The sequence below is a fragment of the Hemitrygon akajei genome, chromosome 8 (assembly GCF_048418815.1).
Source record: "Hemitrygon akajei chromosome 8, sHemAka1.3, whole genome shotgun sequence".
Taxonomy (NCBI): Eukaryota; Metazoa; Chordata; class Chondrichthyes; order Myliobatiformes; family Dasyatidae; genus Hemitrygon; species Hemitrygon akajei.
In genome coordinates, this window is record NC_133131.1 from 66,264,824 (window position 1) to 66,288,055 (window position 23,232).

Consider the following 23,232-nt stretch of genomic DNA (forward strand, 5'->3'; position numbering starts at 1 on the left):
AGGCATTGAGCTCATCTGGAAGTGAAGCTCTGCTGTCACTTGATTTAACTTTGTAAGAGGTTGATAGTACTCAAGCCCTGCCACAACAGTCAAGCATACTTCGTTGACTGAAGTTTAGTCTGGAGTTGCCACTTAGCCTGTGTGGTTACTTTCTGAGATCGTACCTGGACCTCTTGTAATTTTCTTGATCACTAGACTTGAATGCCTCTGATCTGGCTCTCAGCAGATTGCACATCTCATGGTTCATCCAGGGCTTCTGACTGGTGAAGACTGGGAATGATTTCTTATTGGGAATCTAGAATCAGAGGATGCTGTTTTGGAGTTAGGTAGTTTACCACATAAGATGAGAATGTAACTTCTGAATCCTTGGAATTCTGAGCTAATGAATACTATGGAATCATTAAATATATTCAAAGTCTAGTCCAAGATCAGAGCTACCTTGACCCCTTTGAATAGCAAAACAGGCTTGAGGTCCATATGGCTTATTCCTCTTATTTCTTATATTCAAATGGTTTGCATTGGGAAAACCAGATTGTTGCATGAGGTAAGGAGGCCAAAAGAAATCCAGGCTTCAGGACAAGGTGATTGCACTTCATTCATTGTTTGGTGGTTTTGCAAGATGCATAACAGACCACTCTGCAGTGGCAATATTTAAAATGCTTGGAACATGGTAACATTATAAAAAATACTGCACTCTTGCCCATCTTAGTACAATAAGTTGTTTTTTTCTGAATTATTGTAGGAAATGAATGTCATCACAAAAAAAATCTTCAATTTCATGAATACATGCCACCACACCCCTTCTACCTGTGATAATAGAATTAATAGACTGGAACAGGGAATTGGTTAGTGGCAGGTAAACTTTGTACTTTAAGCACAAGAAAATTCTCAGTACTATATACCTAGAGTTCTGATTTGCTTCATTTGCATACGGGGTTTAAAAAATTCTTCCCCTTCAGAACACTAATGAGTACAATTTTGCATATTAATTTTGTTAGTCAGAAATAATTAGGTTGCATTAAAATGTTAACAATACATACTATTGATAGAAATATTTTGGTATGCTTTTAAATCCTGGCTTGATCTTTGTTAAGGCTGAATGTTTTTGTAAGTAGTGGAATTGGATGGAGATCTATGATTATAGTAAGTGTCTTTTACCTAAGAATCAGATGTGCGTAAAATATGTACTGAATTGGTACATTGTGTGGGAGGCTACAGATCAGTAGTACAACAGGCTGTCTGTGGTTGACTTTAGTCAGGGATTTTTGAAGCAGATTTATATCTAATCCTGTTCAGGACGTATTACAGACTGCAGATAATTTATGACCTCACTGACATCTGGAACAGTATTGAACTTGTCATTTTAATGACAGAGTTTCTAAGCACTTCCATGATGGCACCTCAGCTCAGATACAGGCTTTTCTTTGTTTCAATCTGTTGCTCAGACAGTGTCTTCCTAAGCAAAGCAAAAGCATTATTAATTAGGAGAGACTTGCTTGCAGAGCCACCAGTAGCTTTGTATCCCAAAAATAACTATAAATGAGGATTTTTGTGACATTTCAATATGCTAAGGCATTTTGTAAAGTAATTATTTGAAGCTTTGTAAAACTTAAGTTGGTTCCATTAACCTGTATAGGTATGGCAGAGGCAATTAGGCATCCTGATGGACGTTAAACTGAAAATAATGAAGAAAGAAAGAAAGCTTGCAAAATTTTTACCTTTGTAGTCAATAACGTTTAGAAGAGTGCTCATTGGTTTTGGGGAAACTTATTTGGCACATAAAGAGCATTGACAATATAACCAGCTCTTTTTATCCCTCATCTGGTATTATAAATGCTTGTTAGCACAATAAATGGCATCTCCAGTAGTGAAAGATTGCATTCTAAACTATGGAGTTCAGGTTCACAATCTTCTAATTCTAAGATAAGTGTGTTTCAGTTTAGTCAAGGTTGATGCCTTAATTTCCAAAGTTAGAAACCTGGTGAGTGTGGTCTGATTGAGTTGGGATTATATAGGCAATGGGCAGAGACGTAAAGATGTTCTTACTTAGTTATAGGAAAAAGCTGGAAACAGAATTATTCAGATTGCTTCAATACATTCAGTGTTTTTGTTGCCTAATACTTTCTCACACCATATGCAGTTAAAATGTCAATGTCTTCTTAACTCATAATCTAAGAAGAATGTAGTAACCTGCCTCAATGACTATCATCCAGTAGCACTTGCATCCATTGTGATGAAGTATTTTGAGAGGGTGGTGATGAAACATATCAACTCCTGACTGAGAAGTGACTTTGATCCGCTCCAGTTTGACTAGAGTCATCTCATTGACTCTTCACTCAACACTGGATCATCTGGACAGGGAAGATGCACACATCAGGATCTTTCTACTGACTATATCTACACATTCAATACTATCATTCCTTCAAAACTAATCAATAAGTTTTAAGACCTTGGCCTCAGTACCTCCTTGTGCAATTGGATCTTTGATTTCCTCACTTGCAGACCCCAGTCAGTTTAGATTGGCAACAACGTCTCCTCCACAAACTCCATCAGCACAGGTCACCACGGGCTGTGTGCGTAGCCCCCTGCTCTACTCGCTTTATACTTATGAATGTGAGGCTAAGCACAGCTTTAACGGTATATCTAGGTTTGCTGAAGACGCCACTGTTGTTGACCGAATCAAAGGTGTTGATGAGTTAGCGTATAGGAGTGAGATTGAAAATCTGGCTGGGTGGTGCAACAATAACCATCTCCCTCTCATTGTCAGCAAGACCAAAGAGCTGATTATTGACATCAGGGGGAAGAAATCAGAGGTCCAGGAACCAGTCCTCATTGGAGGATCAGAGGTGGAGAGGGTCAGCAACTTTAAATTCCTTGGTATTACTCATTTCAGAGGATCTAACCTGGGCCCAGCACTTAACTGCCATTATGAAAAAAGCACAGCAGCGACTCTACTTTCTTAGAAGTTTGTGAATATTTGGTATGACATTTAAAACTTTGACTAACTTCTATAGATGTGTAGTGGAGAGTATATTAATTGGTTGCATCATGCCCTTGAATGGAAATTCCTACAAAAAGTAGTGGATGCAGCCCAGTCCCTTGTGGGTAATGCCCTCCCCTCCCCTCCCCTCCGTTGAGCACATGGAGCGCAGCATCAAGGGATGCCCACCACTCAGGACTCATACCACCATGTTCAGCAACAGTTATTACCTCTGAAACATCAGGCTGTTGAACTGAAGGAGATAACTTCACACATTCCATCATTGAACTGTTCTCACAACCTATGGACTCACTTTCAAGAAATCTTCTTCTCATGTTCTCGATATTTATTGCTTATTTATTATTACTGCTATTTTTGTTCTCTTCTGCATTTGCGGTTTGTTGTCTTTTGTACATTGGTTGTTAGTGCGTCCTGTTGGGTGTGGTCTTTCATTGATTCTATTTTGTTTCTTGGATTTACTGTGTGTGCCCGCAAGAAGACAAATCTCAGAGTTTTTATGGTTAATATATGTACTATATTATGGTTTTCGTATGTACTTTGATAATGAATTTACTTATCAAACTTTGCATATGATGTATTAAATATCAGTGGTCTATTATTTCAGTATGTTAACAATGTATTGTTGGCAATTTCAATCCAGCTGTAGGCTACAAAATTTCTCTTTCCTGGAGTTACAAGTGGCACGCCTCAACATGGCTCCTCGGGACATAATGACAAACTCTCATGCCAAGTCCATTCTTAACACGATGAACTCCTTGAGGAAGAGTAACACCCTGTGCGACGTCACATTGCGAGTTGACAGCAAGGACTTTCCTGTGCATCGTATTGTCCTGGCAGCGTGCAGTGATTACTTCTGTGCCATGTTCACTAGTGAGGTAAGCAGGTAGCCTGCAGCTGATGGATTCTCTCTGTTATGTTGGTGGAGAGGCAGGTTCATTGTCTACTCTTAGTACTGTCACTTCGTTAATATGGCATCTTAAGGTAGAGTTGTCTGTGCGGTGTTATCAATTTTATCTTAGCAAGAGATATTCCATGCAGTGCATTGGACTATAACTTTGGGAGGCTGCCCTTAGTGACCAACTGATAGTAATCAGTTTGATTACAATCAAAACTTGAGGGGTCACAATCTTCCTTGACTTCAAATGTTTATCCCTTTAAAAAAAATATGATAGTCTGTGCTTCAATAGTTTCCTCCAGTGATGTTTTCTGTCTTGCTACTTACTGTGGTGATTTTAGACTGGCTTTAGGTGATGTAGTTCCGCTTGATTTCAGACCTGATGACCAAGCTCTTATCTAGACTAGGAATTTGGATTGCACTTCCTCAAAAACACTCTTAATGCTTAGTCACCAAAATTTTAATAGATTTTGTTAGATAAGAAGTTAGTGGGAAATGAAACCAAGGCAGATAAATGGAGTTAAAAGATAGATCAGTCATGATCTGACTGAATGATGGAATAGGCTCAGGGGCTGAAACTTCAGTTATGTGTTTCTAACTTTACAATTATACCCCTTTTGATTGGATTCTGCTGCTGGAAGAAATAACATTTGATTCAATAGCCAGGCATTCGCCAGGCAGACGCTGTGATTTTCTACCAAATTACCATGTTGCTATGTCGTAAACAAAAAGGGTGTAATTAACCTCCTTCATTCTGTCTGGCTCTTGCCAGAGAAGTTATTTTTATTGAAAACCATAGAGAATAGAAGTAGAAATGATATGAGAGTGGCATTTAAAAGCTGTAGATTATAGGTTATGAAAATATCACTGAAATATGTTACTGAAATAGTGCTGGGGAAAAATGCTTGCAGTGAGAATTGTTTGTCCTTGTTGAGAAAAATTGCTTTTGAAAACATTCTAAATTTAAGAAAACACCTCAAAACATTTTGATGAATGATTCTAGTTAAATTCTGGGTATTATTTGTAGCACTGTTATCAACTAGCTTAAAACATTAACTGGTGGAAGTGTTTTTAACCCTTTCCCTTAATGTATTGCTAAATCCTTCTCTGAGATTGCAGTACATGACTGCACAAGAGTTGAGGCATTTGCACAATGATGAATTTCTTTCCTTTATCAGGTTCTTTTTGTTCAAAAAGGAGAACTCATTGGGTTTCTTCAAATTCTGGTTAGAAATTGTTCTCCATCCAACAGTAAAATCTGTTTTTTTCCCCCTCTTCTTCCTCAGCTAACATTACTAATTTTCAGGGGATAGCTAGGTAACATGTATTAATGAGGCACAAGGGATACAGCTGATTCCGGAAATCTGGAGCTACACCAACAAAATGCAGGATGAAAGTAAATCAAGCAGCATCTGTGGAAGAAAATAAAACAATGGATGTTTTGGTTCGAGGACCTTCATCAGGAATGGAAAGAAAGAGGGCAGAAGCTGGAAAATAGGGTGTGGGGAGGCAAGGAGCATGAGCTGGTGTGTAATAGGCGAATCCAGGTGAAAAGAAGAAGTAGGAAGGTGGGGGGAATAGGGGAAAGGAAAGATGTGAGAATTCCCTTTGGTTTCCCACCTCCTCCCCTTTATTCCATGGTCTGCTGTCTTCTATCAGTTTCCTCCTCCTCCAACCCCTTTCCTTTTTCATCTATTCCCTCCCAGCTTCTCACATCATTCGTTTCCACACAAACCCATTTTACCATCCCTCACCTGGTCTTACCTGTCATCTGCCAGCTCATGCTCCTTTCCCACCTGTTGTGATGGAAATGAGACAGATTCTTTGGGTCTCAAAGGCAAGTGCTCTGGACACACAGTTTTAATAATAGGGAGTTTATTTACAAAGGGAGAAGAGCTTGGGTACAACACAAACGGCTACAATATTCGCACAAACGTGCTTAGAATAGATGAGCGTGGGAAAAGTCGGGTCGTTAGTACAATACACGGGAGAACAGTGTGGGGATAGAGTACAGGTACACATACAAGCAAGGGAAAAGTAACCATGATACCTGCCACCCCTTGACTTTGGGCGGGCACGGCTCTCTGCTACACAGACAACAATAAATGCTCCTACAACCCTATTCAATGCATGGCTCACCATGTGTCTCCAGTGCTGTTCTGTAGTCTTCAGCCTGGTGTGAAGCAGGGTGGTCCCTCAAGGATGGCAAGAAGAGAGCGAGCCAAACACATGTAGCACCCTTTATAGGTCAGTGGGCTGGAGGGTCCAGCCCAGGTGATTCACTGGGAACCAACGGCTTGGTGCTAGACGGGTTAATCCAATTAAGGTGGCCAGTGGTTAAGTGTGCATTGATTAGTTGGGAGGGGTGAAATGTTGACTGGCATGTGGTGTGCCTTCCGACCAGGTGAGGGCAGTGCTGTCACGTGACAGGCACAGCTCTCTGGTTAAACCACCCTACCCTTTTATTCTGGCATCTGCCCTCTTTCTTTCTGATCTTGAAGTATCTTGGCCCAAAACTTCAACTGTTTATTTTCTACCATTGATGCTGCCTGACCTGTTGTGTTCCTCCAATATTTTGTATGTTTTGTAGCATGCATTAATTCTTAATAACACAGAGTGCTGGAGAAACACATCTTGTCAGGGCCGCGTCTATGGGGAGAAATGAACAGTCAACATTCCTGTTGAGACCCTTCAACTAGACCCATTGTCTCCTGTCCATTTATATCCATAGGTATTCCTCTGGTGCTTTGTGTATTGCTCCAAAGTCTATTATCTGCTGTCTCTTGTATCTTCTACGTCTCTTTGATTGCAAGCTGTTATTATGTATTTAACTAAAAGAGGTGGGCAAATTGAGTGAAAATGTTAAGCAACTCTTTTCAACTCGTGAATTCAGAGGCAAGGCTTTGTCAGTCTAAATGTTCTTTAAACTAACTATTCCCAATTGTATGGGCTAAATTACTCCACTGTATGATGATCTTTGAATAAAGTACAGTAGCACAATGGTTATATTGATGAATAGGCAATCCAAATACATGGATTAATAATCCAGAGAATGCTCATTTACATTTACCAGTGTGTAAATTTTAACTCTGAAATATCTGTTGACAATAAAAGTAACTTGACTATATTGGATTTTTGTAAACCCATCAAGGAAGGGTTTTAATCCGAAACATCTACTGTTTATTCATTTCCGTGGATGCTGCTTGACCTGCTGAATTCCTCAAGTATTTTGTGTACGATAATTAGCAATGTTTGGGAAGGAACACTTTTGTCCTTTCTGGGTTTGAGTGGTCACACAGACAAATGGGTAACTCTTAACTCATCATGAAATGGTTGAGTAAACCTTTCAATTGAATTCAAATCTCACCATTTGCCTGGGAAGAAAACCCACATTTTTTGGGCAGTGAAGAATGGGTAATTGATGCATTGCTAGCTATGGCAAATGTTTTAAACAATCGTTGAAAACGCAAAATGGTGGATGTATTCAATCAAGCAGGCAGTGTCTGGGAACAAAGAAAAGGAGACAACATTTTCAGCCTCATTAGAACAGTGTTTCTGGATATTTACCAGTGTGCAAGTGTGGGGAGTCAGACCCAGCAAGATGTGTGAGCATGAAGGTGGTTTGTTTCTGTAGAAATTATACACTACTGAGATTGGTTAAGTCACGACACTCTTTTTGAGCCACTCTTCATCCCCTTGCAGCTTTCAGAGAAGAGTAAACCTGATGTTGATATCCAGGGCCTGACAGCCTCCACCATGGAGATTCTACTGGACTTTGTGTACACAGAAACGGTTCATGTCACCGTGGAGAATGTCCAGGAACTACTTCCTGCAGCTTGCCTCCTCCAGCTGAAAGGTGAGCTTTCATATAACCATAAAATAATTACAACATGGAAACAGGCTATCTCGGCCCTTCTAGTTCGTGCCGAACGCTTACTCTCACCTAGTCCCACCAACCTGCATCCAGCCCATAACCCTCCATTCCTTTCCTGTCCATATACCTAGACAATTTTTTTTTAAATGACAATATCGAACCTGCCTCAACCACTTCTACTGGAAGCTCGTTCCACACAGCTACCACTCTCTAAGTAAAGAAGTTCCCCCTCGTGTTACCCCTAAACTTTTGCCCCTTAACTCTCAACTCATGCCCTCTTGTTTGAATCTCCCCTACTCTCAATGGAAAAAGCCTATCCACATCAACTCTATCTACCTCCCTTATAATTTTAAATACCTCTATCAAGTCCTCCTTCCACCTTCTACGCTCCAAAGAATAAAGACCTAACTTGTTCAACCTTTCTCTGTAACTTAGGTGCTGAAACCCAGGTAACATTCTAGTAAATCTTCTCTGTACTCTCTCTATTTTGTTGATAACTTTCCTATAATTTGGTGACCAGAACTGTACACAATACTCCAAATTTGGCCTCACCAATGCCTTGTACAATTTTAACATTACATCCCAAATCCTATACTCAATCCTCTTGATTTATGAAGGCCAGCATACCAAAAGCTTTCTTCACCACCCTATCCACATGAGATTTCACCTTCAGGGAACTATGCACCATTATTCCTAGATCACTCTGTTCTACTGCATTCCTCAATGCCCTACCATTTACCATGTATGTCTCAATTCTCAATTTTACTCAATCTCGGTTCTACTGCTCTGGTTTAAAAAAAAAAGATCAAGGCATATGGTATGAAACCATTCTCATAATTGTGCTTCACTGGTGCAAAGAATCACTCATGGCCAGTGGGGCACTAGGGATTACAAATATTTGTTTTGCTGGTTGACGGTGTCAGTTCACGGGGGGAGGAAGTCCTCTAATTCAGAAGAATGAACGTTGTTGTAGGGTGGCTCTTCTAATCCTGGATTCTATCAACAAGGTTCACAGCCAAACACATACTCATAAAATGTAGTCTCATTTGTTGTGGAGGGAAACAGGTGAGTTTGCAAACCAAAGTCTCACCTTACAGCAGTGCAAGAGTGAACCCATTTTGAAATTTCAGGCTGGCAATAAAACCAATTTAGTACATCCAGTTAGGAAGATAAACATGACAATTTAATATCTCATATGAATACAGCATCTCAGTGCAGACTTCTGCCAATATTTCATGGGTTGTCTGCCTCTGAGCTTTAATTCAGAATTTTCTGAGACGAAGGTGATTGAATAAGGCAGGGCTGACACTTCAGACTCTGCTTCTGTCTATAGAGTATAATTTACCTGCTGAAGGCACTGACGGGGATTCTGAATACCAGCACCAAGATACGGCCATTACTTCATGAGGTCTGTGACTTTTGTCTAATTTTCTCTAGGTGTGAAGCAGGCTTGCTGCGAATTCTTGGAGAGTCAGTTAGACCCATCCAACTGCTTGGGAATCCAAGAGTTTGCCGAAACTCACAGCTGTGTGGATCTGATGCAGGCTGCAGAAGTGTTCAGCCAGAAGAACTTTCCAGAAGTAGTGCAGCATGAAGAATTCATGCTTCTAAATAAGGAGGAAGTGGAAAAACTCATCAGGTGTGATGAGATTCAGGTGAGTCCTTTGCATTTCAAACAAAAGCGTTCTAGAGCCATTTATCATAGGATGTTTGAAGGGCAGGAATGGGATGGTAACACTTAGATTGACAGTTACCAGTTCTAATACAACTTTGTTGGCGATTCTGTCTTTTTAAGGTGATTAGAAAACAATGAGCAGCATTATGAAGTAATAATTACTCAGAGAGGAGAGTAATTCAACATTTAATCTACCTTCTGCTTCATTGATGTGCCTTCTTAATATCAGAGAAATGTGAAACTGGGATGAATGAACAAGTGTACTTGAGAAATGATTAGGTCGGACAAAGTTTGAAATTTGGAATTAGGGTGATTAAAAGATGTCACAGTGAATTAACAACAATGCCTTCAGGAGACCAAGAGAAAGGGTAATTCCTTTGTCAGTAAAGTCTGATTACACTAGAAGTCTCCAAAAGAGTGGGAGGAGAATTATGATGCTATAAGGCAGGTACTTGGGAGCATAAATTAGGAACAGATATTCAAGGAATTGCACAACAGAAATGTGGGGGTTGCCTAGGAGCACTTCCATGGGTTTCTGGATAGGTTTGTCTCATTGAAGCAGGGAAGGATGATAGGGTGAAGTAACCATGATTGACGAGATATGGAATATCTAGTGAAGAGGAAGATGAAGCTTACTTAAGATTTAGGAAGGAAGGATCAGACAGGTCTCTAGAGAGTTACAAGGTAGCCAAGAAGGAGTTGAAGAATGTATTTAGGAGAGCTAGACAGGACATGAGAAGGCCTGGGTGAATAGGATTGAGGAAAAACCCCAAGGTGTTCTTACATGTATGTGAAAAGCAGGAAGATAACTAGAATGAGGGTAGGACCAAGAGAAATAGAAGAGGAAACGTGGCTGAAATTGGAAGAGGTACTAAATGAATACTTGGCTTCAGTATTCACCAGTGAGAGGGATCATGATGTTTGTGAGGACAGCATAAAGCAGCTGATATGCTAGAACATGTCAGCATTAAGAAAAAGAATGTGCTGGAACTTTTGAAAAACATTAGAATAGATAAATCCCCAGGGCTCGACGGGATATACCCCAGGTTTCTGCAGGAAGAGACAGCTGCACCTTTGGAGATGGTCTTCGCATCCTCACTGGATACAGAGCTAATACCAAAGGATGAGAGAGTAGGGAATTATATTCCATTGTTAGAGAAAAGGCAAGGGATAATCCTGGGAATTGTAGACGTTAGTCTTACTTCAGCAGTAAGCAAATTATTGGAGAACATTTTTAGAGGCAGGATTTACCAACATTTGGAGAAGCATAGTCTGAATAGGGATAGTCAGCACGGCTTTGAGAGGGGTAGGTCACGCTTCACGAGCCTGATTGAATTAGAACCATAGAACATTACGGCACAGAAACAGGCCTTTTGGCCTTTCTTGGCTGTGCGGAACCATTTTTCTGCCTAGTCCCACTGACCTGCACCTAGACCATATCCCTCCATACCCCTCTCATCCTGTCCAAGTTTTTCAAAAGTGAGCCTGCATTCACTTCTGTTGAAAATCTTTGAGTATGTGACAAAGCACATTGATGAATGGATGTGTGCTTGTGGTGTATATGGATGTTGATAAGGCATTCAGTAAGGTTCCCCATTCCCCATGGTAAAGTCATATAGAAAGTCAGGTGGCATGGGATCCAGGGGTTTCAGAATTGGCTTGTCCATAAAGGCAGAGGGTGGTTATAAATCGAGTGTTTTCTGCCTGGAGGTCCGTGACCAGTGGTGCTCTGCAGGGATCTTCTGGGTCTCCTACTCTTTGTGATCTTTATAAATGACTTGGTTGAGGAAGCGGAAGAATATATTAGTAAGTTTGCAAATGACACGAAAGTCAGTGGAGTTGTAGATAATCTAGAAGGTTGTCATAGGTTACAACAGGAAGACTTTGACTGGATGCAGAGCTGAGCTGGGAAGTGGTAGATGAAGTTCAATCCAGAAAAGTGTGAACTGATAACACTCGGAAAGTTCAAATTTGAAGGCAGAGATGGGGTTAATGGCAGGATCTTAACAGTTTGATGGAAGAGAGGGATCTTGGGTACATGCCTATAGATCTCTCAAAGTTGCGTCGCAAGTTGCTGGGGTGGTTAAGAAGGCATAGAGCATGTTGATCTTGATTAGTCAGGTGATTGAGTTCAAGAGTCGCAAGGTAATGTTGCAACTCGATAAAGCCCTGGTGAGACCACACTTGAAATATTGTGTTCAGTTCTGCTAGTTCAAGTTCGAGTGCTTTAGGTGATAAACCCAATCTCCTCAAACTCCTAATGAATATAGCTGCTGTCTTGCCGCCTTTATAGCTGCATCAATATATTGGGACCAGGTTAAATGCTCAGAGTTCTTGACACCCAGGAACTTGAAAATGCTCACTCTCTCCAATTCTGATACCTTTACGAGGATTGGTTTGTATTTCCTCGTCTTATCCTTCCTGAAGTCCACAATCAGCTGTTTGGTCTTGTTGACGTTGAGTGCAAGCCTGTTGCTGCGACACCACTCAACTAACTGGTATATCTTGTTTGTGTACACCCTTTTGTCACCATTTGAAATTCTGCCGACAGTGATTGTATCACCAGCAATTTTATAAATGATTTATAAATGCTGTTTGAGCATCTATATTCAATATGTTGGGATCAGGTTAGATGCTCAGAGATGTTGACACCCAGGAACTAGAGAGAGAGAGAGAGAGAGAGATCCCTCTCTTCTCCCCCCCCTCTCTCCCCCCCCTCTCCCCCCCTCTCCCCCCCCTCTCCCCCCTCTCTCCCCCCCCTCTCTCCCCCCCCTCTCTCCCCCCCTCTCTCCCCCCCTCTCTCCCCCCTCTCTCCCCCCCCTCTCTCCCCCCCCTCTCTCCCCCCTCTCTCCTCCCCCTCTCTCCCCCCCCTCTCTCCCCCCCTCTCCCCCCCCTCTCTCCCCCCCCTCTCCTCCCCCCCATCACCTAAAACACTGAAACTTCAACTAGCAGTAGAAGTACCACAGAGAGCCTTCTGACTATTTACCCCCTGGTGAGGGGGGTGGGTGGGGGGAGCAGTTACTGCACAGGATTGAAGTAAACTGCAGAGAATGGTAAAATCAGTCAGCTCCATCATAGGTTCTGGCCTCCGTAGTATCCAGGACATTTTCAAAGAGTGATGTCTCAGAAAGGCAGCATCCACCAGTAAGGACACCCACCACCTAGAAAATGCCCTCTCCTCATCCTTATCATCAGGGAGGAGGTACTGAAGCCTGAAGGCACACACTCAGCAATTCAGGAACAGCTTCTTTCCCCCTGCCAAATGATTTCCAAATGGACATTGAACCCTTAACACTACTAATAGTTCTGTTTCTGCACTACTTATTTTAATTAACTATTTAATATCCATTTACAGTGAGCGCTGTACAATTTCCTCTATTTCTGCATAAATATAACCTAAAATGTGATCAGATTTTCATGCGTCTTAAAACTAGATAAAGAGAACCCAATTAAATAGTACCACAAGAAACATTATACTTGTTCATTTAATTATTGAGAAAAATGATCCAATATTACATGTATTTGTTGGAAAAAGTATGTGAACCTTTGCTTTCAGTATTTGGTGTGACCCCCTTGTACAGCAATAACTTAAAAACCAAACATTTCCGGTGACTGTTGATCAGCCATGCACATCGGCTTGGAGGAATTTTAGGCCATTCCTCCTTACAAAACTGCTTCACCTCTGGGATGTTGCAGGGCTTCCTTGCATGACCTATTTGCTTCACGACTTTCCACCACATTTCTGTAGGATTAAGGTCCAAAACACAAACTTTCTTTTTAAACCATTCTGTTGTTGATTTACTTTTGTGTTTCGGATCAATGTCTTGTTGCATTATCTAACTTCTTTTGACGTACAGCTGACGGACTGCTACCCTGACATGCTTCTGTTAAATGTCTTGCTACAATTTTGAACTCATTGTTCCCTCACTGCTGTCCAGGCCCTGAGGCAGCAAAGCAGCACAAAACGATGATGCTCCTTCCACCATACCTCACAGTTGGGATGAGGTTTTGATGTTGGTGAGCAGAGCCCTTTTTCCTCCAAACATAGCAGTGTGTATTTCTGCCAAAAAGTTCAACGTTTGTTTTATCTGTCCACAGAACATTATCCCAGAAGTATTATGGAACATCCAGGTGGTCTTTTGCAAACTTGAGACATGCAGCAAAGATTTTTTTTTTGGAGAGGAGTGGTTTGCTCTGTGGTGTCCTTCTATGAACACCATTCTTGTTCAGTGTTATTCTTACAGTGGACACATGAACAGAGACTTTAGCAAGTTCTAGAGATTTCTGCAGGTCTTTTGTTGTTACCCTTGGGTTCTTTTCCACCTCCTTTGCACATTGGCACACCTCTTGGTGTGATCTTTGCAGGATGCCCACTCCTAGGGAGAGCAGCAACAGTACTGAGCTTCCTCCATTGGTAGACAATTTCTCTTACTGTGGACTGATTAACACTCAGGTCTTTAGAAATGTCTTTGTAGCCTTTTCCAGCTTCATGGATCTCTACAATTCTCCTAAGGTCCTCTGAAAGTTGTTTTAATTGAGGGATGGTACACATAAACAGACCTTTTTTGAGAAGAGCAGGCTCCATCAGTAACCTGACTTTCTGACTTTTTTATGGGGCAGGGCATCTCTAACTCACACCTCCAATCTCATCTCATTGACTGGAACATCTGACTCCAAATAGTAGCTTTTGTAGAAGGCGTTACTCCAGAGGTTCACATACTTTTTCCAACAAATACAGGTAATATTGGATCTCTTTTCTCAATAAATAAATAAATGAACAAGTAAAATGCTTTTTGTGTTATTTATTTAATTAGGTTCTCTTTATCTAGTTTTAGGATGCATGAAGATCTGTTCACATTTTAGGTCATATTTATACAAAATAGAAAAAATTCTATAGGGTTCACGAACTTTCTAGCACTGCTGTATATACTTACTGTAATTCAGTTTTTTTCCTGTATTTATCGTGTATTGCATTGTACTGCTGCCACAAAGTTAACAAACTTACCAGAGATACTAAACCTAATTCTGGTTCCAACTCTGAAAGTTTGCGAATGATACAAAGGAGGGTAGATGGACAGGTGTAGTTGGACAGTGAGGGCTTATTGATTCAGAGGGGCTGTTATCATGCTGTATCTCTAAAGCTTCTTTACCATAAGACCATAAAACATTGGAGCAGAATTGGGTCATTTGGTCCATCGAGTCTGCTCCACCATTCAATCATGACTGAGCCTTTTTCCTCCTCCTCTGCCCCACTGCTCGGCCTTCTCCCTGTAACCTTTGATGCTGTGGTCAATCAAGAATCTAGCCATCTCCACCTTTAATACACCTAATGACCTGGCCTCCACAGCTGCCTGTGGTAACAAATTCCACAAGTTCAATACCATATGGCTAAAGAAATTTCTCAGCATCTCTCTTTTAAATGGACGCCTCTCTATGTTGAGGCTGTGCCCTCCTGTCTTGGACACCCCCCTCCCCACCATGGGAAACATCCTTTCCACATTTACTCTGTCTAGATATTTCAACATTCGAAAGGTTTCAATGAGATCCTCCCTCAACTACCTAAATTCCAGCGAGTACAGACCCAGAGTCATCAAACGTTCCTCGTATGATAACCCTTTCATTCCCAGAATCATTCTTGTGAATTTGCCTCTGAACCCTCTCCAATGCCAACACTGCTTTTCTTAGATGAGGAGCCCAAAACTGTTCACAGTACTCAAGGTGAGGCCTCACCAGTGCCTTATAAATCCTCAGAATCACATCCCCGCTCTTGTATTCTAGACCTCTTGAGATGAATGCTAACATTGCATTTGCCTTCCTCACCACTGACTCAACCTGCAAGTTAACTTTAAGGGTGTTCTGCACGGGACTCCCAAATCCCAAAGCATCTCAGAATTTTGGATTTTCTCCCTGTTTAGAAAATAGTCTGCCCATTTATTTCTTCTTCCAAACTGCATGACTATGCATTTTCCAACATTGTATTTCATTTGGCACTTTCTTGCCCAGTCTCCTAATCGACCTAAGTCCTTCTGCAGCCTTAATGTTTCATCAACACTACCTGCCCCTCCACCAATCTTTGTGTCATCTTCAAACTTGGCAACAAAGTCATCTATTCCGTCATCTAAATCATTGATATACAGCATAAAAAGAAATGGTCCCAACAATGACTGTTGTGGAATATCATTAGTCACTTGCAGCCAACTGGAAAAGGATCCTTTTCACTTACTGCCCTAACAACCAGCCAATGGTCTAACCATGCTAGTAACTTTCCTGTAATGCCATGGACTCCTAACTTGGTAATCAGCCTCATGTGTGACACCTCATCAAAGGCCTTCTGAAAGTCCAAATATACACCATCCACTGCATCCCCTTTATCTATCTTACTTGTAAGCTCCACAAAGAATTCCAACAGGTTCATCAGGCAAGATTTTGCCTTAAGGAAACCATGTCCAATCTTTGTCCAATCTTGTCCTGTATCACCAAGTACACCATTAACTTCATCCTTAACAATTGGCTCCAACATTATCCCAACCACTAAGGTCAAGTTAACTGGTCTGTAGTTTCCTTTCTGCTGCCTCCTTCCTTCCTTAAAAAGTGGAGTGACATTTGCAATTTCCAGTCCTCCAGAACCATGCCAGAGTCCAATGATTATGCACTTTTAGGTCTTTAAGCTTTTTGAGCTTGTAATAGTAATCTCCCTTGTAATAGTAATTGCACTCTCTTCTCCTCCCTCACATTCTTCAACACCTGGCACACTGCTAGTGTCTTCCACAGTGAAGACTGGGTGCACAATGCTCATTTAGTTCATCAGCCATCTCCTTGTTCCCTGTTATTATTTCTCCAGCCTCATTTTCTGGCAGACCTATATCCACCCTCATCTCTCTTTTATTTTTTACATACTTGAAAAAGCTTTTACTATCCACCTTGATATTGTTTGATAGCTTGCTTTCGTATTTCACCTTTTCCCTCCTAATGATTCTTTCAGTTCCTTTGCGTAGGCTTTTAAAAGCTTCCCAATCCGCTATCTTTCTGCTAATCTTTGCATTGTTTGATGCCCTCTTTTGTTTTTACACTGGCTTTGACTTCCCTTGTTAGCCACGGTTGTACTATTCTGTCATTTGAGGATTTCTTTGTTTTTGGAGTACACATTCTTGTACCTTCCTCATTTTTATCAGAAATGCATGCCATTGCTGCTCAGCTGACATCCCTGCTAGATTCTCCTTCCGATTTACTTTGGCCAACTCCTCTCTCATGCCACTGTAATTTCCTTTATTCCACTGCATTGAAGTTTACTTTCTCACTGTCAAATTTCAAGTTGAACTCAACCAGATTGTGATCACTGTCTCCTAATCATCTCTGGTACATTTCATAACACCCAGTCCGGTATAGCTGATCTCTCAGTAGGCTCAACGAAAAACTGCTCTAAAAAGCTATTTCGTAGGCATTCAAGAAATTCACTCTCTTGAGATCCATTACCAACCTAATTTTCCCAATCTACCTGCATGTTAAAGTCTCCCATAACTATCATAACATTGTCCCTTTGACACACCTTTTCTATTTCCCATTGTATTCTGTAGTCCACATCCCAATTACTGTTTGGAGGCCTGTATGTAACTGCCATCAGGGTCCTTTAACCCTTGCAGTTTCTTAACTCAACCCTCAACCCACAAAGGATTCAGCATCTTCTGATCCCATGTCATATCTTTCTAATGATTTGATCCCATTATTTACCTGCAGAGCCCACACCACCCCCTCTGCCTGTAACCTTGGACATTCAGCTCCCAACTACAATCATCCTTCAGCTATAATTCAGTGATGGTCACAACATTGTACCCGACAATCTGTAATAGTGCAACAAGATCATTCACCTTACTTCTTATACTCCGTGTCTTGAGATATAACACTTTGAGTATTGTATTTGCTAACCTTTCTGATTCTGCATCCCTAGTGCACTAATACTTACCTTGCTGGCTGCAATTTTGTTCTATCATCTGCTTGCCCTTCCGCTATTTAAGAAGGGTGGGAGGCAGCAGAAAGGTAGATATAGACCTGCTAGCCTGACATCAGTGGCTGGGAAGTTGTTGGAATCGATTGTTAGGGATGAGATTACAGAAAACCTGGAGGCACATGACAAGAGAGGCCAAAGCCAGTGTGGTTTCCTGAAAAGAAAATCCTGCCTGACTAACCTACTGCAATTTTTTGAGGAAATTACAAGCAGGATAGACAGAGGAGATGCAGTAGATGTAGTGTAGTGGATTTTCAGAAGACCTTTGACAAGGTACCGCACATGAGGCTGCTTAGCAAGATAAGAGCCAATGGAATTACAGCAGAGTTACTAGCATGGGTGGAGCATTGGCTGGTCAGCAGAAAACAGAAAGTGGGAATAAAGGGATCCTATTCTGGCTGGCTGCCGGTTACCAGTGGAGTTCCATAAGGGTCGGTGTTGGGACCGCTGTTTTTTACTATCTATGTCAATGATTTGGACTATGGAATTAATGGATTTGTGGCTAAATTTGCTGATGATACAAAGATAGGTGGAGGAGCAGGTAGTGTTGAGGGAACAAAGAGCCTGCAGAGAGACTTAGATAGTTTAGGGGAATGGGCAGAGAAGTGGCAAATGAAATACAATGTTGGAAAGTGTATGGTCATGCATTTTGGTGGAAGAAATAAACAGGCAGACTATTATTTATATGGGGAGAGAATTCAAAATGCAGAGATGCAAAGGGACTTGGGAGCCCTTGTACAGGGTACCCTAAAGGTTAACCTCCAGGTTGAGTTGATGGTGAAGAAGGTGAATGCAATGTTGGCATTCATTTCTAGAGGTATAGAATATAAGAGCAGTGATGTGGTGTTAAGGCTCTATAAGGCACTCGTGAGACCACACTTGGGAATATTGTGTGCAGTTTTGGGTTGCTTATTTTAGTAAGGGTATACAGACGGCCCTCCTTATCCACAAGGAATTGGTTCCGGGACCCCTCGCGGATACCAAAATTCGTGGATGCTCAAGTCCCTTATTCAACCTGTCTCAACGTGGTGCATCTTAGGACCCAGCGGAACCCCAGACCTTACTTAACCTGTCTCAGTGCGGTGGACATTAGGACCCAGCGGCAGAGATCTGAATCCGTAGTGTTTCTGTTCATGAAAATAATTACAAATAATGATTAAAAATAAAGTGGAAATAATAAAGCGATCGGAAAGAGGTGAAACACCATCAGTCATTGGAAAAGCGTTAGGCTACGTTGGTCAACGATTGGAACAATTTTAAAGGATAAAGTGAGAAAGGTTGTGCCCCAATGAAAGCTACTATTATTACTAAGCAACGCAGTGATTTAATTATTGGGTTTTGGGGTTTTGGGTTTTTGATCCTCCACATCAACCCGGCACAGTGGAGAGCATGCTTGGAAGTGGTCTGTCACTAGATTGAACTGAGGAACTTCCGTTCCCGAGCTCGGCGCTGAAACATATGTTCTTAAGTGTTTTATATGCACAGAAAAGTAGAATATATACTATATACTAAGACAAACGTTTGACTAACTGACACTAAATAACACTGGATTAACATGTTCCGACTTACTTTCTAAGAGAACTTCCGATTTTTTTTCAATCCTGATCCACGATAACCTCTGCACTTCCTCCTGTATACTTTAAATCATCTCTAGATTACTTATAATACTTAATACAATGTAAATGCTATGTAAAATAGTTGTTATACTGCATTGTTTAGGGAATAATGACAAGAAAAAAAGTCTGTACATGCTCGAACAACAAGTGCTGGAAGAGCACTTCCAGGTTTTCGCAATTCGCGCATGTGGAATTCGCGGATAAGGAGGACCGACTGTACTGACGTTGGAGAGGGTTCAGAGAAGATTCACAAGAATGATTCCAGGAATGAAAAGGTTTCCGTGTGAGGAACGTCTGGCAGCTCTTGGGTTGTATTCCCTGGAGTTCAGGAGAATGACGGGGGGTTCTCATAAAACATTCTGAATGTTAAAAGGCCGGAACAGATTAGATACAGCAAAGTTATTTCCCATGGTAGGGGATTCTAGGACAAGAGGGCATGACTTTAGGATTGAAGGATGTCCGTTTAGAACAGAGATGTGGAGAAATTACTTTAGTCAGAGGGTGGTAAATCTGTGGAATTTGTTGCCACGAGCTGCTGTGGAGGCCACGTCATTGGGTGTATTTAAGGCGGAAATAGATAGGTTCTTGATTAGCCAGGGCATCAAAGGGTATGGGGAAGGCAGGGGAGTGGGGATGACTGGAAGAATTGGATTGAATGGCAGAGCAGACTTGATGGGCCAAATGGTGTACTTCTGCTCCTATAATCTTATGGTCTAATGGACAGTCTTACTGCACGCTATCTTTGCTGTTTTACCATCCACCCTTTACCTCAGTTCCCGTCCCCCTGCCAAATTATTTTAAACCCTCCCTAACAGCTCTAACAAACTTGCCTGTGAGAGTATTGGTTTCCCTCAGTTTCAGATGCAATCTGTCTCGTTTGTACATCATACCTCCTCCAGAAGAGATTCCAATGATCCAAGAACTTAAATCATGCCCCCTACGCCAGCTTCGCAGCCACTCATTTATCTGCCAAATCATCTTGTTTCTACCCTTACTGGTGCGTGACATATATAGCAATTCAGAAATTACCATCTTGGAAGTCCTGCTTCTCAGCTTTCTGCCTAGCTCTCTAAATTCTCTCTTCAGGACCTCTTTGCTTCTCCTTCCTATGTCATTGGTACCAATATGTACCAAGACATCTGGCTGCTCTCCCACCCTCTCCAAATGCCGTGGACATGATCTGAGACATCCCTGACCCTGGCACCTGGGAGGCAACATACCATCCGGGAGTCTCTGTTCTGGTCCACAGAATCTCTTGTCTGTTCCTCTGACTATTAAGTCCCCTATCACTGCCACTCCCCTCTTCTCCCTTTTCCCCTTCTGCACCACAGAGCCATGCTCAATGCCAGTAATTTTCTCTCCTGGACATTCCCCTGGGAGGTCATCCCCCACGACAGTATACTTATTACTGAGGGGAATCGCCATGGGGTGCTCTGCACTGACTGCCTGTCCGCTATCCCATTCCTTCTCCAGACAGTCACCCAGTAACCTGCCTCCAGCAACTTCGGGGTAACTACTTCCCTGTAACTCTGATCAATTATCTCCTCACTCTCCCATGCAAGCTGAAGGTCACCCAGCTGCTGCTCCAGATTCCTTTCTTTTTTTTACAATATTTTTATTCAGAATAAAAAACAAGATTTACAGAGTGTGACACATAGATACATCTCAACATAAAGTGTGTACATTCATATATTGTAATAAAATTGATCAAAATGTTATAGGATATCACATAAAGGTATACCACTCTGTAATCAAAAATTTAAAGATAGGTCATACATCATAAAAGAAATTTTTTATATTAAAAAAAAGTCAATCCCCTACCAACTACCAAAGAAAAAAGCTGATGGATGACAATGGATAATTAGAAAAAAAAATTCACTTAAGAAGAGAAGATAGAAATATACATAAAAGTCTGTGCACTGTTAAACTTCATAAATTGGAAAAGTAATTTAGGAAAAATCCCCAGATATCATAAAAAGATTGTTTCGAATTTAAGACTGAGCAGCGGATCTTCTCTAAATTTAAATAAGACATAATATCATGTAGCCATTGAAGATGTGTAGGAGGGGTAGACTCCTTCCATTTAAGCAAGATTGCTCCCCTTGCTAAAAGAGAGGTAAAAACTAAAACCTGTAGGTTAGGAGTATTTAAAGTTATATCTTCATTTGCAATAATACCAAACAAGGCAGTAAGGGGATTTGGGTCAAATTGGACCCTAAAAAGTTGTGAGAAGGTATGGAATACTTCCCGCCAAAACTTTTCAATTTTAGGGCAAAACTAAAACATATGCATTAAAGAGGTGTCAGCACAGTTGCATTTATTACAAAGTGGAGAAACGTTTGGATAAAAACTGGACAGCTTTTGTTTAGAAATGTAAGCTCTATGAACCATTTTAAATTATAGAAGAGAATGACGAGCACAGAAAGATGATTTATTAACCCATTTAAGAATTTTATTCCATCTTTCATCAGAAATCTGACAATTTAGGTCATCCTCCCAAGCTTTTTTTATTTTATCTAAAAAGTCTTGTCCAGAATCAATCAACAAGTTATAGATACTGGTAACAGAACCATTAACAAAAGGTTTTAAATTTAAAAGATCATCCAGTAAATTTTTATCAGGGCCTGTAGGAAAAGTAGTTAATTGGAAACGTAAGAAATCTCTAATTTGAAGGTATCTGTAAAAATGTGTTTTTGGCAGTGCAAATTTAGTTGACAATTGGTCAAATGAAGCAAGAGATCCTGAGATAAACAGTTCCCAAAAACACTACCTAGTTCATCCCAATCCTTAAAGACTTTGTCAGTCATGGAAGGGATAAAAAAATAATTAAGGAGAATGGGAGATGATAATGAAAAATTCGCTAAACCAAATAATTTTCTAAATTGAGACCAGATCCTTAAACTTTGCTTAACAATTATGTTATCTGTTGTTTTATTTGCTGAAAAAGAAGAGTATGATCCAAGATTAGAGACAATAGAGGAATTTTTTACAGAATTAACTTCTAAGGAGACCCATGATAGGCAATCTTTACGATAAATATAATAGGACCAAAAAGCATGTACAAACTTTTTTTTCTTGTCATTATTCCCTAAACAATGCAGTATAACAACTATTTTACATAGCATTTACATTGTATTAAGTATTATAAGTAATCTAGAGATGATTTAAAGTATACAGGAGGATGTGCAGAGGTTATCGTGGATCAGAATCGAAAAAAATCAGAAGTTCTCTTACAAAGTAAGTCGGAACAGGTTAATCCAGTATTATTTAGTGTCAGTTAGTCAAATGTTTGTCTTAGTATATAGTATATATTTTACCTTTCTATGCATATAAAACACTTAAGAACGTATGTTTCAGCGCCGGGCTCAATCTAGTGACAGACTTTTTTCCGAGCACACTCTCCACCGTGCCGGGTTGATGTGGAGGATCAAAAGGAGGATAAATATAATAGGACCAAAAAGTAATATTCCTTATATTGGCAGCCCAATAGTAAAACCTAAAATTGGGTAGGGCTAATCCACCCATCTCTTTATTTCTTTGTAGGTAAACTTTACTTAAACGAGCTTGTTTATTATTCCAAATATAAGATGTTAAAATTGAATCTAAAGAATCAAAGTAGGTCTTAGGAATAAAAATAGGTAAAGCCTGAAAAAGATATAAAAATTTAGGAAGAATCTTCATTTTAATTGAATTAATTCAGCCAATTAGGGATAAAGAAATAGGAGACCTTTTAGAAAGCGTCTTTTTCACATAATTCAATAAGGGGTTTAAGTTTTCTTTAAATAAATTCTTGAAGTTTTTAGTAATTGTTACACCTAGATATGTAAATTGCCTTGTAACAACTTGGAACGGAAATTTGGCATTTGATGACATTAGGTCATTTAAAGGAAATAGCTCACTTTTATGTAAGTTCAGCTTATATCCTGAAAAAAAAACTAATCTGGGAAATTAAAGAAAGAACCAAAGGTAAAGAAGTTTCAGTGTTAGCGGTAAAAAGTAAAATATCATCAGCGTATAACGAAATTTTATGAGTCATACCTTCCCTTAGTATACCAGAAATGTCCTTAGATTCTCAAAATGCTATTGCTAAGGGTTCTATCGCTAAAGCAAAAAGTAAAGGACTAAGAGGGCAACCTTGTCTAGTTCCCCACTGTAATTTAAAGGGCTTA

At 40.5% G+C, this 23,232-nt stretch overlaps 1 protein-coding gene across 5 annotated transcripts in view; it reads left to right on the forward strand.

Moving 5' to 3' along the window:
- klhl12 (kelch-like family member 12) overlaps positions 1 to 23,232 on the forward strand; it is a 113,821-nt gene that overhangs the window by 10,792 nt on the left and 79,797 nt on the right. For all 5 annotated transcript variants that reach the window (XM_073053945.1, XM_073053947.1, XM_073053946.1 and 2 more), the window contains 3 exons: positions 3,642 to 3,876; positions 7,599 to 7,752; positions 9,208 to 9,425. In XM_073053945.1, the coding sequence (XP_072910046.1) occupies positions 3,694 to 3,876; positions 7,599 to 7,752; positions 9,208 to 9,425 (555 nt within the window). In that variant the 5' untranslated portion in view covers positions 3,642 to 3,693. The remainder of the gene's footprint in view (positions 1 to 3,641; positions 3,877 to 7,598; positions 7,753 to 9,207; positions 9,426 to 23,232) is intronic.